The sequence below is a fragment of the Capra hircus genome, chromosome 2, assembly GCF_001704415.2.
Source record: "Capra hircus breed San Clemente chromosome 2, ASM170441v1, whole genome shotgun sequence".
Lineage (NCBI taxonomy): Eukaryota > Metazoa > Chordata > Mammalia > Artiodactyla > Bovidae > Capra > Capra hircus.
The window spans coordinates 28,868,915-28,885,264 of NC_030809.1; the positions used below are offsets into that span (position 1 = coordinate 28,868,915).

The window sequence follows — 16,350 nt, forward strand, 5'->3', positions numbered from 1 at the left end:
GTCTGGGCCAGTGAAGGGTGCGCCATGCCTGGCTCAGGCCCCCCAGAAAGAAAAAGCGGAGTCAGCCTCGGCTGTGGCCGGCCCCGGACGTGTGTCTCAGCACTTTCTATTGTCATCCCCGAGGGCTGGGGCCAGGTCAGCGGCTGCGAGAAAGGCCTCGGCCCCACCCCCACCCCCGGGGACACCAGAGCTGAGCGCAGCCTGCCCGCTGACTCAGCTCCCCCCACCCGGGCGGGAGAGGGTGCGGGGAGGGGGCGAGGCCTGGTATAAAGGCCCGCACGCCCAGCCCTCGCGCAGCCTCTCCATTTCCGTCGGCACTGCGCTCACCCACCCACCTGGTGAATATTCGGAGCTGGGGCGGGGTCTCTTCGGGCGGGGAGGGCGAGATGGAAAAGAGCTGCTAGCAGCTCGGGTCCAACCCGCGGGTCCTTCACCTCCCACCGGGATCGGGCGGGCCTGGGCCGGGAGGGTGCTCTGGGGACGCTGAGCGCCTGGTCCCGTCCTCGTCCACAGCGCCATGAGCAGCGCCCCCGCGCAGGGTCCCGCGCCCGCCAGCCTCACGCTCTGGGATGAGGAGGACTTCCAGGGCCGCCGCTGCAGGCTGCTGAGTGACTGCGCCAACATCGGCGAGCGCGGAGGCCTGCGCCGGGTGCGCTCAGTCAAGGTGGAAAATGGCGCGTGAGTGATGCCCCCGGCATGGTTGGGCTGGGTTGAGAGGCGCCAGGCTCCTCTGGCCCAAGCTCCGAAACTGGGACCTTGGCTCCCAGCCCTCCATTCCCCCAGACTGTAGAGAAACCGTGCCTGAGAGAAACCCACCAAGATGGAAAAACCCTAGGTGTCCTCAAAACTCCCCACCAGCCCCAAGACAAATCATGAGAGATTGTATCCTCGTGCGAGCCAAAGGGATAAAGACAAGAAGCGACCCTTGGCAGAACTCCGTGAAGCCAGCTTGAGTCCTGAAGGGGTTAGTTCACAGCATAGCTTTGTCCTCTCCAAAGTTAGATGGCGCTAAGCTTCTTCTAACAACAGCAACAACAGAAAGCCAAGTCCCCTCCACTTCCCCCACCCTGGCCTCCTAGAGACTGGGGGCCTCAGGAAAGCTGAGGTCCCAGAGCTATTGCAGTTTGTTGCTATCACAGGTTGCTACCACAGGTTAGGGGGCGCCCTACACCTACCTTTGCAGGGACCTATCCTTGAGGTAGACGTGCTTGTTCAGGTGATTCTCATAGACTGGAAAATTATTTCCACCCTGGGAGCCCTGAGCTGGAATCCCGGACCCCTCTGGCCCCAGATAGCAGCCGGCTTTGGGTTTCTAGCCTCTAGAGGGACTGGGTTGCTTTGGGATGAGAGTGTCAGGGGAAGGGTCTGGGGTGGAGGAAAAAATGGGTTTTCCTAGCAAGCAAGGGGGTATGAGGCTGGGGGTTGGGTGGGGGTTGGGGGGAGAGGAATGAATGAGGCTGGGGCAGAGGCCTCCCAGCTTCCCTTATCTTCCCCCAGTTGGGTGGCCTTTGAGTACCCTGACTTCCAAGGACAGCAGTTCATTCTGGAGAAGGGTGACTATCCTCGCTGGAGTGCATGGAGCGGCAGTGCTGGCCACCACAGTGACCAGCTGCTTTCCTTCCGGCCAGTGCTCTGCGCAGTAAGCACAGCCCTCCCCCTCCTCCCCTGCAGCCTAACTCCAGGTCCTGTCTCCACCACAACACCTGGGAAAGACCATCCACTCACTTTACAGGGGTATGTAAACACAACTCCTAGACGGGTAGTAGCAGCATTACTTCTCAGAACCAGAGTTCAGTTCAGTTCAGTTCATTTCAGTCGCTCAGTCGTGTCTGACTGTTTGCAACCCCATGAATCGCAGCACGCCAGGCCTCCCTGTCCATCACCATCTCCCGGAGTTCACTCAGACTCACGTCCATCGAGTCCGTGATGCCATCCAGCCATCTCATCCTGGGTCGTCCCCTTCTCCTTCTGCCCCCAATCTCTCCCAACATCAGAGTCTTTTCCAAAGAGTCAACTCTTCTCATGAGGTGTTCAAAGTACTGGAGCTTCAGCTTTAGCATCATTCCTTCCAAAGAAATCCCAGGGTTGATCTCCTTCAGAATGGACTGGTTGGATCTCCTTGCAGTCCAAGGGACCTTCAAGAGTCTTCTCCAACACCACAGTTCAAACGCATCAATTCTTTGGCGCTCAGCCTTCTTCACAGTCCAACTCTCACATCCATACATGACCACAGGAAAAACCATAGCCTTGACTAGGCGGACCTTAGTCGGCAAAGTAATGTCTCTGCTTTTGAATATACTATCTGGGTTGGTCATAACTTTTCTTCCAAGGAGTAAGCATCTTTTAATTTCATGGCTGCAGTCACCATCTGCAAGAGAGTTCTCCAAAAGTTTAGACTGTGGGCTAAACCAGGCGTCAGAGATCAGAACCACGGACAGCGCCACAACCGTGACAGTCTTGAGCTCCATTTCTCACTTCCAGTCGTCCACACTCATCAGCAAGCACTTTTGTTTTCACACAGCCCTGTGAGGTCGGGGTAACTGTTGTTAACCTTATACATTGGTGTGGAAATGGGGCACAAAGGGCAAAGTGGTTTGCCTCTGCTCACAAAACTTAACATGAAGACAAGACTAGAACTCAATCAGGGATCAAGGTTGAAAAAGGGATGGTCTGGGTGTGTATGTTTCAGGGAGAGGGGAAAAGGGTTGTTAATGAATCAAATATACTGGAGGGGAGAACCTGGGGCTGTGGGGTGGAGGACAGAGAGCAGGTACTGACTCGGGCCAGGTTCTTTATTCCAGGAAGCCAAGGAGTCCTGCAGGGAGAAGGTCCTGGGACAAGAGGAGCCCAGACTCAACAAACACTGATGATTCTGCCATCACTCTTCGCTGGGTCCTACCCTATGAGTGGCTATGCCCAGGGTCCTGGGCAGGGGAGTGGATAGTCAATGAGACCTTTGGGAAACTGTCTTGCATAGTGGACCAGATTTCTCTTAGGACCTCTAATTTCCCTCCTGCTAATGGAATGTATCCATTAGCACCTCTTTGGAGGGTCTGACCTGTCCACCTCCCCTTCTCATTCCTCAGAACCACAGTGACAGTCGTGTGACACTGTTTGAGGGGGAAAACTTCCAGGGCTGCAAGTTTGAACTCAATGATGACTACCCATCCCTGCCTTCCATGGGCTGGGCCAGCAAGGATGTGGGTTCCCTCAAAGTCAGCTCTGGAGCGTGAGTCCTGGGACTGCAACAGGGGAGTAGAGCAGGGAGGCACTGGGGACCAGGGAGGAGGGTGAGGAAAGGTGACAATGCTAAGAGACACAATGAACATACCTATTGGGGGATGGGGGGTTGGAGGAGTGAGGTCGTGGGAGACTTAGAGGCAAGGGGAAGTGAGACGATGGAGAAGATGGGGATGGCATGGGGGGCAGGTAATAGGAGAATAGGAGTCAGGGGAGCAATATGGGGTAGAGGAAGGAATTGAAATTGAGGAAGCAATGGAGGGTGGGAATAGGAGATGAGAGGAGGAAGGTGTTAGGAAGACCTGGAGCAGTAGACAGGGCAGGGAGAGACCATGTATGGTTAACTGAAGCCATGATTTTGGAGGTGGGAACTGGGAGCTGAGAAAGGACAGGCAATGGAGACATCACTGGGGGTGAGGGCAGAGCCTACTTATCACCCCTGTGCCTTCACTCGTCTAGGTGGGTGGCCTACCAGTATCCGGGCTACCGGGGCTACCAGTATGTGTTGGAGCGGGACCGCCACAGTGGGGAGTTCCGTAACTACAGCGAATTCGGCACGCAGGCCCACACCGGGCAGCTGCAGTCCATCCGGAGAGTCCAGCACTGAGTTTCACAGCCCCAGCGCCTCTGCTGAGGACCCTCAATAAAGGCTCCTGAACCTGCCTGCCCCTCTTGCCTCCTTCTCGGTGTCTTGCTTTGTGACCTTCACCCTCATCTTTCTGAGAGTCCTTCTCTGCCAACCTGACCGTTCCCTTGGGCTCCAGGATCCTTGACTATGGAGCCTACACAGGCTTAGGATGTAAGTGGCTGAGATGGGGCTGAGATGAAACTGCTGCTAACCATCATGAGGAACTTGTTAAGTGCAGCCAGCTCCACACCTCTCCAAGACAGAGACCTATCAGCTTGGACCAGGGGGTCCTGCTAGCCCAGATAGCGCCTGTGCCGTCCTCTGGTTTGAGTGCACACGATGCCATGGCAGGGCTCGAAGCTGAATTTCAACCTTCACACAGCCCCCCCTGGGCCAGGCACCATCATACAGGGCAGGGCATCCTTAACTCTATGCAGGAGCCCCTTTGGGCTCCTCTCTAACCCCCACTCCTCACAGGCATTTCCAGCCTTTCTCTTCACCCTGGCTGCCTATCCAGCCTGAGGGAAACTTGCACCCATTTCCCAGCTATGTAGAATCTCTGCCTGACAGAAGAGCAAGGGTGTGAGAGGGGTAATTGGTGGGAGGTCCCACTGCCTTCTAGGGGAGACATCCTATCTCTAAGCTGAGCCTCAGACCCTTTGAATAGCAATCCTTCATGTGGTAGTGAGCTCAAGCATTTTACAAAACATCTTCATACCTTGCCTCTCGGCTGTCTCAAACGACTCCCTCCTCATTCTTCCTTCCCACTTTTCAGAAGACCAGTGAGCTGGAGAGAAAACCCCCGAGTCACTGACCACAGCAGGCCTGCATTCTGGGGTAGGTAGTAGAAGCTCATAGCCATGCTTTTGGGGCTGAGTGTGGTAGCAGCCATTAGAATCCATGGCACCAGTATAGCTTCCTCCTAGTTCCCTCTCTGACCCAGTTTATGATCATCTCAGCCCAGGCAGGACATTCAAGGGGATGCCCTTTATCCTTATCCTGTCCCTCAGGGATGCTTGAATTTTCAAGCCCCTAGTGGATCTAGCCACAGGGAGGGTTGGCCCAGATCATTGCCTCTGTCTGGAGGAGTCAAGGCAATGTTGAAGAAAACTCAGACTTGGACCTGGGCAATTCCAGGGGCCCAGCTAAGCAAAGTTAGGCATCTGCTCCCTTGGGAAGACACTCCCCCCCCAAACCAGAAGTCAGAACACCTAGGACCCAGCCACATAACATCCCCGAGCCTCAGTTTCCTCACTTGGAAACTGGAGCTTGAGATTCCTGCCTTGTCTCTCTCACAGGACAAGGATTGTGAGGATTCAAGGAGAACCCCCTGAAAATGCTTGTGATTCACAAAAGCGCAAGGACAGTTACCATAGGCCCTGCCTTCCCCCATGGATCTCAAGGTTGGGTCAGAGGACCAAGGACAGAGTTCTAGATAGAGTATGAATTCTGCTTTATACTTGGATGGGTTTGAGACTCCATGGCCCCTGTTACATTTAATCCTCCTAACAGCTTCCATTCTTCACCAATTTCACCAGGGAAGAAACTGGAGCTCCTCAGAGAGGGAGAAGCCTTAAATGGATGAGGTTATCCATTTAATTGGTGACAAAGCCAGGACCTGAACGCAGGGCTTCTGACCCCACATCCAGGCTGTTAAGTGGAGGCTGATCTGAGCTGTGGTCAAAAGCCTCAGGCCTCCGCAGAGCCCCAAACCTCTGTAGCCTCCAGAGGAGTCTGCGGTTCCTGCATGGTCACAGGCTCCTAACTGTCCCCTTGGGGACTGGTAATAGTAACAGCTACATATATGCAGCTTTATCTGAGCACTCAGCATGTTATATAACCCTAATAATTCTGTATAGTTGGTATTCTAATCCCTATCTAACAGATGAAGAGACTAAGGTACAGAGGTGATGTAACTTTCTCCAAAACCACACAAACTAGAAAATGGAAGAGTTGAGCCCAGACCCAGGTAAACTGGCCTCAGAGCCCAGCAAGTCATCTCCCCCACCACCCGCTTTGGGGCAGGCAATGGGCAAAGAGAGATCTGGTGTCCTCCATCAGCTGAGCTGCCCTCCCTCCAGGAAGGTCCATGGCTACCAAAAACACCCAGCAAGATGCCTTCGGGAACTAGCAGTGTGATGCTGATCAGGGCGCACCCTGTCTCTAGGTCTCAGTGTCCCCACTTGTACAGTGAAGGAGTCGGCGGAGCTAATATTTGTTGCAGCCTTTGCCAGCATGGCAACTCTGCTCTCCATACCAGCAACTAAAGAGAAGGAGGGCACAGATGCCAGGCTGGGCCTGGGTGTTTTCATCTCACATGCTTAGTCGCTCAGTCATGTCCAACTCTTTGAGACCCTTTGGACTGCAGCCTGCCCGGCTCCTCTGTCCATGAAATTTTCCAGGCAAGAAGAGTGGAGTGGATTGCCATTTCATTCTCTAGGGATCTTCCTGATCCAAGGATTGAACTTGCATCTCCCAGGGATCCATGTCTCCCGTATCTCTTGCTTTGCAGGCAGATTCGTTACCTACAGAGCCATCAGGGAAGCACCTTCCCATCCTCCTATTCTGAGCAGGCTGTGGGCATGTGCAGAACCCTGTGGGACCCACACCCAATCAGGTGGGAGGTGATGGTGGAAGCTGTCTAGACCTGCTCATTGGTTGCACTCAGCCAAAGGCCAAAGGGGATGGAGGAAGTCATCTCATTTCTAGGGATGCAGCCAAGATCCACATGAGGTCGGGGCTCACCCCTCACTCCCTCACCAACTCTCCGAGAGCTCACCCATGCCTTCAGCCCCTCAGTCCTCAGGGAGGTGAGGCAGAGCCTGAGCTGTTGGTCCTTCACCAGCTCGGAGCTGGGGTGTCTGGACAGACCCCCACTCTAAGTGCCTCTCCGTTCTCCCTCAGCCTTCTGCTGAGACCATTAAGTGAGTGAAACTTTCTGCCTCCCCACTCTTGCAATGCTGGTCTCCTGTTTCTCATTTTCTATCTGGGGCAGTGACAGAAGGCTTGAAGGAGAGGGAGTAGGACCTTGGCCGCACCATCAAGATGCTCTGCTCCTTCGAAGCCCTGAATTTGTCCCCAGCCAGCATCCCAATCGCTTATCTTTTCCCCGCTGGATTCCACCTCCACATCCTGAAGCCTCCATTTGTAACCCTTGAGGATTCTCTAGAGTACTGGGATCCCCCCCCCCATTTCCTCCCACACTCCTCCTTGGCTCCTTCTGATTTTTGTACCCTCCACCAGGAAGGAGGAACAACCCAGCAGTCACAGCAAATGAAGAATGCACAGGGTCTCCACCTCAAGCTGGACTTCCCAGCCATTCTCAGTCAGGCATCCCAGGACCAGGGATCATACAGGTAACCTGCTCGCTCCAATCCAAGTGCCCTGAAGTCCAGGCCCCCTGTCTCCTCGAGTCAAGCAGTGGGAAAGAAAGGCTTTGCGTTTACCAGTTCTGCCTGGAGTCACCAAGTGCTGTATGGCTGCCGGTGGTACTCCGGGCCCAGAGCCTCATTTTCAGCCAGCATCTCTCCAGATGCACATCTCCAGAGCCAGAGAGCCTCACCTGCACCCAGAGACTCCAGGCCACCACCTGGGAACCACATACCCGCCTTTGTCCCTTTCCCAGAGTGGATTTACTTCCACTTCCCCAGGGTTGGGGGCCTTGTACAGTACACCTGTTTTCACTCCTCTTCTGCTAGAGCAAGGTGCCAATTATAGCCTAGTTCAGGGATAATCAGGAGTAGTTGTTAGGGTAGATGGTTAAGCTGGGATGACAAGAGATGGGCAGAGATAGGAGAGAAGTGGTTGTGGTGGGTGGGAATGGAAGGAAGATCCACATGCCACAAATTAGTGGGAACAGATCAATGAGAAAAGGAAGGGAAAGAGAGAGACAGGATGGAGAGGTAGAGAGGAGACAGAAGGGGAGATGGGGGGAGGAGGAGGAGGAGGGACTAGATGAAAGGAGAGACCTAGAAAAGGAGAGAAAGGGCAACCCACTAAAACTTGTAAGGGAGAAACCCCAGTGACGGCCCAGAGGCCTGGGAGCCCTGGAAAGACAGGAAACTGGGGGAAACAAGAGGGAAACAGTGAAGGAGATCGGGTCTTTAGGGAAGAGCAGAGAATGGAGGAGGAGGAGGGAGAAGTAGTGAGGATGGAGGGGGGCAGATAAAGAGAGCAACGGCTGCCGACCCGGAGCTCAGAGACAGGCGAGAGGGAGGGAAGCGGAAATTTAAAAGTGAAGATGCAGATAACGCAGCCTGGAGACGGGAACCCGGGTAGGGGTGGGGGGAGGAAGGGGAGGAGAGTGGAGCAGTGAGGCGGGGGGAATGGATGAGGAGGAGTGAGCCTCCTCCTCCCCGCGTTGTGGCCCCGGGGGTCCGAGGTGGGGCCGGGGTAGTCCACCCCGTTGCTGTTTGCTCCGAGTCAGGGAGGCGGAAAAGAAATGGGCTCCTGACCCCTATCAGAGCGCCAGGCCCAGGCCCAGGCCCATCCCCCGCGCGTCTCCCGGGTTGCGGGGTGCGGGGGGCTGCCTGGTGCGCTTGGCTGCCGCGCGGCACGTTGGAGACTTTATTGCGATGGGGCGATAAGAGGGACGGGGGCGGGGTCCGGGGGGCCGAGGCGGCAGCTCTTTAATTAAAACGGAAATTGCGGCCCCTGCCCGTGCTGGGGGCCGGAGGGTTTCGAACAGCCTGGTAGCTGGGAGCGTCGCTCCAGGACCCCCCCACCCCGCATCCCCCGCCACACTCGGGCAGCCCCCTCCCGCCCGGCCCTGCTGGACCCAGCGCCTCCTTCTTCTCCCTGTCACCTCGGTCGCCTCGGGCGGGGATCTGTGCCCCGGAGCTCAAAGCCTGACGCGATCCCCCCCTCTCCCATTCCCCCCCCCACCTCCCACCACCCAGTTCCTGGCGGCGATGAGACAGAGCGGCGCCTCCCAGCCCCTGCTGATCAACATGTACCTGCCAGGTACCAGGGACCAGCTGGGGGCTGGAGGCACCGGGACCCGGGGCGGGAAATCTGGGTTAGGGCTTGGGACGGGGATGCTGGGGTCCAAGGGAAGGGGGCGCGGTCCAGAGACTCGGATCGCTGGCAGAACTGAGCCAGCTAGGGCATCAGGAAACCTTAAAAGCAGGTGGAGCGCTTTGAGGTTTAAGCGTAAGGTCTAGAGGACTTGAAGTGAGCACACTGAGAGCCTGGAGAGCCAGAAGCGCCGGCTCGGGGGCTGAAAGAGCCTGGTAGGGGAGCAGGGGTCTTCAATGTAGCAAGGGACTGAGTGTGCGTGCAGTGTTGGGAGGCTGTGGTCAGCCGGGCGTGGCCCGAGCGCCCTCGTGGCTCCTCACCTCCGGGTTCCGAGCGTTCCCACCAGCCCAGCCTTCCAGGCGTCCTCTCCTCTCCGGTGGGCTCTGCGCGCTCCAGATCGGCTGGCGCAAACCCCGCTCGGCTTTATAAGGCTCCCGCCGGCCCGTTCGGAAAGCGGATTTCCTTTTTCCTGGACGCGTTTCCTGACTTGGGCGTTATGGAGGGGCTCCGCGCGGCGCGCGCCCGGGCCAGGCTCCGGGAGGAGGAGCCGGACGGGTAGGGCCCCCAGTCTCTCGCCCGGGAACCATGGCACGCCCCTCTTCCTCCTTGAGCCTTGGCCTCGGGGTCTTTCGGTCAAGTCGGCAACCTCCGCCTGGATCCGCTTGACTCCTCTCTTGCTGCCACAGATCCCGTCGGAGACGGTCTCTTCAAGGAAGGAAAGAGCCCGGGCTGGGGACCGCTGAGCCCCGCGGTACAGAAAGGTGAGCTGGCCGCCGGAGTGTACGGGCAGAGTGGAGGATGGGGTCCCGGGGCACCCACCGCATAGCGACAGGCGCCACTGTCACCCCACCGGCGGGTGGGAGGATGTGGAACGCTGGGCTTTGGGAAACAGCGGGTCCGGGCCTGATTGTGGGAAGGCTGGGGGGGATGGTGGTGAACATTCATTTGGCCTTTGGCTCTGGTACCTTCTGAGACCCAGTGTTGACCCTGCAGGCCAGGGCAGGCTGAGAAGATCCTGCCGCCCCCACCCCTTTACAGCTGGGAATATTCCTCTCCTGCTCTGGTGCTTGGTGTCCTTTCCCTACTGGCACAAGGAGCACAAGGCTTGGACACCATCCAGCAAGGTGACCCCAGAGAAGTACTCTCAGGCCGCTCCAGGCTGAGTCACCATTAGCACCAGGGCCAGCGCCCACCTGCCTCAGTGGCCTGGCCAGCCCAGCTCTGTGAGCCAAGGCCTCTAGGCCATTTCAGTTGATTTCCAGCTTCTGCCACCCGCCCTTGGCTGGTCGCTAAATTACCCTTGGCTTTGCCTTGTTGGCAGCAGGACCTGGCTGACCTACCAGGTAAAGCCTCCCCACTGGTCCCTGCCCAGTTGGTACCCTGTGCGTAGTCACTCAGTCATGTCCGACTCTTTGTGACCCTTTGGACTGTAGCCCGCCAGGCTCGTCTGTCCATGGGATTTTCCAGGCAAGAATTAGTGGAGTGGGTTGCCATTTTCTTCTCTAGGGGATCTTCCCGAAACAGAGATTGAACGTGAATCTCCTGCGTCTTCTGCACTACAGGCAGATTCTCTACCAGGAGAAGCCCCACAGTTGGTAGCCTAGATCTCATCAAGTGAGCAGAAAAACAAGGCCAGCGACTGCTTTATCTACTAAGGGAACACAACACCCAACAGGAATGGGTTTCCAAGCCTCTACATCTCTCAGCACCAGATGCACATTTCCCCCACCCCTTGCTGTGCTTCTGAGCCTAAAATTCAGTGCTCCTGACCTGGAGCCAGGGAGCCCCTCCCAGAACTAGTGTGGAAGGATTGCGGTCGAAATTATGTGGAGGGCAGCATCTGGGTTCTGAGGAAGTCACTGAAAAAAGAAGAGAGCTTCACCAGGACTGAAGTGACTTAGCAGTAGCAGTAGCAGTCACCAGGCTCAGTTTAAAACAATAACCAGATAACTTCAAGGAAAATCCATTTTATTCTAAAAGAGTATGTGTGTATTTGTGCCAGTAGATGCAAGGACTGGGGTGGGTGGGGGCGGCCTAGTGGTGGGGGGTTAATTCTATCAAGATTTTTCTCTGCTTGTCTGACTGAGGCTCCAAGACAGAGAAACAGGAGTTCTCACTACCCACTTATCTGGGAAAAACCTCCTGGCCCTTTCTAGTAACCCTGAAAATCTAGACAGGGCAGAAGGGCCTGGAGATTGGCCAAAGATGGGCGGAGGCAGGGAGCCAAGCACAGAAGCGTCTGGGTCTCCTCTCTTGAGAGCTGTGTATCATATCCCCAGGGAACTATGACACCTTGGTACCCTGGGAATCCCGCCTGTTCCAGAAAACAAAAAAAAAAAAAAGGCTGAACTGGAGTAGCCCCAGCACCAGACGCTGGCAAGGGTGGGAGACTTTAGAGGCTGCCGTTCCTCTCACACTTAGGGAGCCACTGTCCGTGTCCCAGTCTGACATGGTATCGCGAGGAAGCCAGACATCACCTCTTCTCAACCTCAGGCAGAGGGTCCAAGTGTATGCCTTGTCCCTTGGGCCGAGTGATCCTGCTGCAGGCTGACTTCTTCCCTCTGGATCTCTGGACATGGTCCAGCTGGGATGTGGCAAGCTAACCGCCTATGCAGGCTACCCCGAGCAGTTGTGCAGGCTCTGCACCGAGCAAGGGCTCTCAGGCCGAGGGTCTGACATTCTGCCTTCACTTACCTCCAAGAGCCCTGTGCCTTGGAGTACCGCTGCTCCCACACGGAACAAGTGATGCTCTCCCTTCGCTCCCTAATTCTTACAAAGCTGTGCGCCCCGTGGGGTTGCCTTTCCATTGTGCGAAAGCGCGGTACTGCCTAGGGACGGCTTTACTGATCATCTCCTCCATGGTCAGCCACTCAGCTGGACGTGCCCTTTTCCTCCCTGACACCGGCCCCCACATCCGACTTGGGGGGTGAATGGTGGGCTCTCGCACCCCACCTCTTCCCCGCCGCCCGCCTACCTCGTTCCGCCCGTGGCTGACCGCCCCCTTCCCCACAGGCAGCGGCCAAATCCAGTTATGGCAGTTTCTGCTGGAGCTGCTGGCTGACCGCGCCAACGCCGGCTGCATCGCCTGGGAGGGCGGCCACGGCGAGTTCAAGCTCACCGACCCGGACGAGGTGGCGCGGCGCTGGGGCGAGCGCAAGAGCAAGCCCAACATGAACTACGACAAGCTGAGCCGCGCGCTGCGCTATTACTACGACAAGAACATCATGAGCAAGGTGCACGGCAAGCGCTACGCCTACCGCTTCGACTTCCAGGGCCTGGCGCAGGCCTGCCAGCCGCCCCCCTCGCACGCCCACGCCGCCGCCGCCGCTGCGGCCGCTGCCGCCGCCGCCCAGGACAGCGCGCTCTACAAGCTGCCGGCCAGCCTGGCCCCGCTGCCCTTCCCTGGCCTCTCCAAACTCAACCTCATGGCCGCCTCGGCCGGCGTCGCGCCCGCCGGCTTCTCCTACTGGCCAGGTCCGGGCCCCGCCGCCACGGCCGCCGCCACCGCTGCGCTCTACCCCAGCCCGGGCTTGCAGCCCCCGCCCGGGCCTTTCGGCGCGGTGGCCGCGGCCTCGCATCTGGGGGGCCATTACCACTAGACCGGGCGCCCCGGGAGCCTCTCCCAGCCGCCCGGAGCCTCGCTCAATCCCATCCACATATGGGAGAGGGGGCCGGGGCCGCCCCCTCCGTTCCTTCCAGCTCAGATTTGATTCCACACGCTGCACTCAGCCCCGGGGGGAAGGGGCTGACGTCGCCTCAATCTTCCTTTACCACTGGATTTGCCCGCGCCTCGTCCCTCAGCCCCTGAGGGAGGGTGACTGTGCCCCCACTTCTAACCTTCTAGACCCCAGGTCCCTGCGTCTCTCCGGATTTTCCCTCCCCTCCATCTGTGCTTCCCTCTGGCTCCTGGAAGCCCCTTCGATATGACCCCTCTCTCGAATTCCAAATCTTTTCTCATTCCCTCCACCCCGACCCCGGCCCCTCGATGCCCGGCTCAGTACACCTTCTCCTCTCCGGGCACCTCACACACTTCTAGGTAGCTTCCAGGTCCCCTTCCTCCCCACCCCCAACCTTCCCGCAGGACTGCAGTGTGTTTCTATTCCCTTCCAGACCTATTAAAGCTCCGAAGCTCCCCACTGCCTCCTCTCTCTGTTCTTAGCTGCCCCAGAAACTTGAGGGGGTGATGGGGCGCGGGTAGGGGCATGAAGGTAACCAGACGCCCAGCTCAGGCCTGCGCAGAAAGGCCTGTCAAGGAAAAGCTCCAGAGAATTAGGGCCGGCAGGCTTGGGTGCTACTGGAGGGAAGTGCGGAGCTCCTAGTGAGCGGGTTCCAGCTGCAGCCCCCCTCCTACCTCGCAACCGACCCCTCCTCCGCCTGCCTTGCCGGGCCTTCCGCTTGCCCTTTCTCACCTTACCCCATCCTGACTTCTCCCAACGCGCCCTGGCATCCCATCTACCCTCATCGCACCCATCCTTCCACAAGTTCCTTCCCTCATCCCAGCCTCCACCCCAACTTATCTTCTCGTCTTCACATCATCTCAACCATCCCTCAGTCACCATTTCACTCCCTTCCCCACCTCCCCTCTCCTCCCTATCCTACCCTCACTCAGACTTGTTTTCTCCTCCCACTCACCACCCCCCCACCCCCGCCCGCCCGCCCGCAGCAACTCCAACGTTCTCTTTTCTCTGGAGCTGCGTTCTTTTTCAGAGGGAAGCCTCCCCTTCTGCGCCTGCCTCTCGCCTCCGGGCTTGCGGCTGCAAACCTCCTTCTCGTGGGTGGCGCGCGCCCTCTGCTGGTCTGAGGAAGATAAGCCAGAGTCGGGTCTTGCAGCTAAGCTGAGGATCCGACGTGCGTGAGCGCTCAGCCGCTTCAGCCGTGTCGACTCTGCGACCCTATGGGCTTGTAGCCCGCCAGGCTCCTCCGTCCAGGGGATTCTCCGGGCAACAGTACTGGAGTGGGTTCCCATGTCCTCCTCCAGGGGATCTTCCCGACCCAGGGATCGAACTTTCGTACTTTATGACTCCTGCATTGGCAGGCGGGTTCTTTACCACTAGTGCCACCTGGGAAGACTTCAGGCCAAATTTGGCTTTCAGAGAGGAGGGCAAAAGAGCCCTGCATCCCAGGTCCCACCTCGAGAAAACTGAGAAGTGGATCAAGTGGATGGTCCTCCTGGCTGGGCCATTTTCTTCACCACCTGAGGCTTTTCTGAGTACTGTGCCCACCAGGGCCCACAGCTCTTATGCTTTCTTCAGGCCTTCTACAAAACGTGTAGGCAGGAAAACTGCCTTAAATGCGTTCCCTTAGACGGAAGCAACACAGAGGGCAAGCCCTTCTCCATGGTCCTGGTGTTTCTTTCCCAGGGGCCATATCCCTCCTGGACCAAAGGTTCCTCACTTGTTGCCTGGAGACTGCCTGGGCTCCCGCAAGGCAGTTGAGGAGATTTCCCTGTGCCCTGTGGGCAGGAAATGCAGGTCAATTATTAATAAGTGCAGGGAGAGCCTGAATGCCCCTTCCCAAAGGGAATGAAATCGAGGTCCATCTAGAGAAAGAGTATTTCTTTGCATCTTCACTTCATTTTTTTCTGGTTTTCTAAATAACACACTCAGCATAGAAAATTTGAAAAATAGACAACAAGGCCTCCATTAAATACTAGTTGAATGAAATATGTAACGAAGCATGGGGAAAAGTCACCTACAGTCTCATTACACAGAGGTCACTGTTTATAACCCTTTGTCATAATCACCTTCCTTTTTCTCTACACCCTTTGGAATTAAATGGTGCCTGCTTTAGTCCCTTTCTGGAGAAGGAAATGGCAACTCACTCCAGTATTCTTGCCTGGAGAGTTCCATGGACAGAGGAGCCTGGCAGGCTACAGTCCATGGGGTTGCAAAGAATCAGACACGACTGAGCAACTAACACACACTTAGTCCCTTAACATTCTGGCATCAGCACGTTCCATGTTACTATGCTCTGCAGACCTCATGAGGTGGATGGGTGGGATCATGTATTTCAGGCAGCAGATGGCCAGGGGAGGAGTCTAGCCTCAGTGAAGTACTCAGTGACTCCGGGGGAGGGGCAGAGGGCCTCTCTGCAGAAAGTAGAAGCTGGGAGGAAAAGTGTACACAGGGGAGACAGAACCAGGGTCCAGAAAGATCTGGGCTGCTAAGAATTGTGGCTTGAAGGTAAAAAGGTGAAATTTCCCGGCAAGGAGTGTGAGGTCCTCTACTTACTTAGATCTCTAAAGGCCAGAGTGTGAGATATGCAAGGGTGGGGCTGGGCAGAGCCTATGTGTAAATGAGTGGTGTCTTAGTTACAGTGTTACATGGGAGACTGCAAGCTAGATGCAGAAGAACCACTGTGATCTGAGGATGCACTGATGCAGCTGTGGACACCCTAGACTGAAGGAAAGGACCCACTTGCTGTAATGATTGTGCCCCCAGGACTTCCCTGATGTTCCAGAGGTTAAGAATCCACCTGCCAATGCAAGGGACATGGGTTCCATCCCTGGTCCAGGAAGATTCCACTTGCCGAGGAGCAACTAAGACCCTGCATCACAACTACTGAACTTGTACTCTAGAGCCCACAGGCCACAACTACTGAAGCCCACGTGCCACAGAGCCTGTGCCCCACAAGAGAAACCACTGCAATGAGCAGGCTCATACACCACAACTAGAGAGTAGCCTCTGCACGCTGCAACTAGAGAAAGCCCACAGGCAGCAACTAAGATTCAGCGCAGTCAAAAAATAAATTTAAAAAAAGGATTGTGGCCCCAGCATGTTGTACATGGTGTTAATAGATAACACTTTCAGGAGAAGATCAAATGGAGAACAGATAGAATAGTGGACCCACCAAGTGAAGAAGGAAGAGTGCTGGAAAACCAACCATGGGAAACGTGGTCTGGGAAATCACTAGGGAATGAGGCACAGAAGCTGTCCTTAATTATTCAGAGATCTTTCTTGTGGCAGAGCACCCGGATGCATGTACTGGGACACGTGGTAGGAAGCTACAGTGAGGCAGATATGATCACTTGATCTCATGAAGAACCTTCTGCCATGGACCTTCACGAGGAGTGCTTTGTCACTGGACTACTAGGGGAGGTGGGTTAGTTGACTTTGAGATTCAAAGTCCTGTGAGTGAGTTGGCAAAAGAGGGATTTGGGCATCGTTGGGAAGCCAGGGGAAGTGTTAGATGGTTTTCTTACCTTTGGGCTTCCCTGGTGGCTCTGACGGTAAAGAATCTGCCTGCAGTACGAGAGACCTGGGTTTGATCCCTGGGTGGGAAGATCCCCTGGAGAAGGAATGGTTACCCACCCAGTATTCTGGCCTGGAGAACCCCATGGACAGAGGAGCCTGGGTGGGCTACAGTCCATGGGGTTGCAAAGAGTTGGACACAACTGAGTCACTTTCACTTTCGCTTTCACTTTTTCTTACCTGTGACATCACATCCTTAGAGCTCACCCTGCCCCT

The 16,350-nt window shown here is 56.4% G+C and overlaps 2 protein-coding genes across 2 annotated transcripts; both read left to right on the forward strand.

Annotated features, from left to right (window-relative positions):
• On the forward strand, positions 304-3,908 carry CRYBA2 (crystallin beta A2). Its single transcript, XM_018059297.1, has 5 exons — positions 304-338; positions 514-678; positions 1,498-1,639; positions 3,087-3,229; positions 3,700-3,908. The coding sequence occupies exons 2-5, from the start codon at positions 518-520 to the stop codon at positions 3,845-3,847; spliced, it is 594 nt and encodes a 197-aa protein (XP_017914786.1). The 5' UTR covers positions 304-338; positions 514-517; the 3' UTR covers positions 3,848-3,908.
• FEV (FEV, ETS transcription factor) lies at positions 8,778-13,017 on the forward strand. The gene is made up of 3 exons (XM_018038371.1): positions 8,778-8,830; positions 9,571-9,645; positions 11,897-13,017. The coding sequence occupies exons 1-3, from the start codon at positions 8,779-8,781 to the stop codon at positions 12,481-12,483; spliced, it is 714 nt and encodes a 237-aa protein (XP_017893860.1). The 5' UTR covers position 8,778; the 3' UTR covers positions 12,484-13,017.

Bases quoted from the DNA above. Each gene is read 5' to 3' on its own strand.
- FEV (XM_018038371.1), top strand. From the start codon at position 8,779: ATGAGACAGAGCGGCGCCTCCCAGCCCCTGCTGATCAACATGTACCTG. The intron at 8,831-9,570 runs GTACCAGGGACC...TTGCTGCCACAG, and splicing joins GATCAACATGTACCTGCCAG to ATCCCGTCGGAGACGGTCTC. The intron at 9,646-11,896 runs GTGAGCTGGCCG...CCTTCCCCACAG, and splicing joins GAGCCCCGCGGTACAGAAAG to GCAGCGGCCAAATCCAGTTA.
- CRYBA2 (XM_018059297.1), top strand. From the start codon at position 518: ATGAGCAGCGCCCCCGCGCAGGGTCCCGCGCCCGCCAGCCTCACGCTC. The intron at 679-1,497 runs GTGAGTGATGCC...ATCTTCCCCCAG, and splicing joins GTCAAGGTGGAAAATGGCGC to TTGGGTGGCCTTTGAGTACC. The intron at 1,640-3,086 runs GTAAGCACAGCC...CTCATTCCTCAG, and splicing joins TCCGGCCAGTGCTCTGCGCA to AACCACAGTGACAGTCGTGT.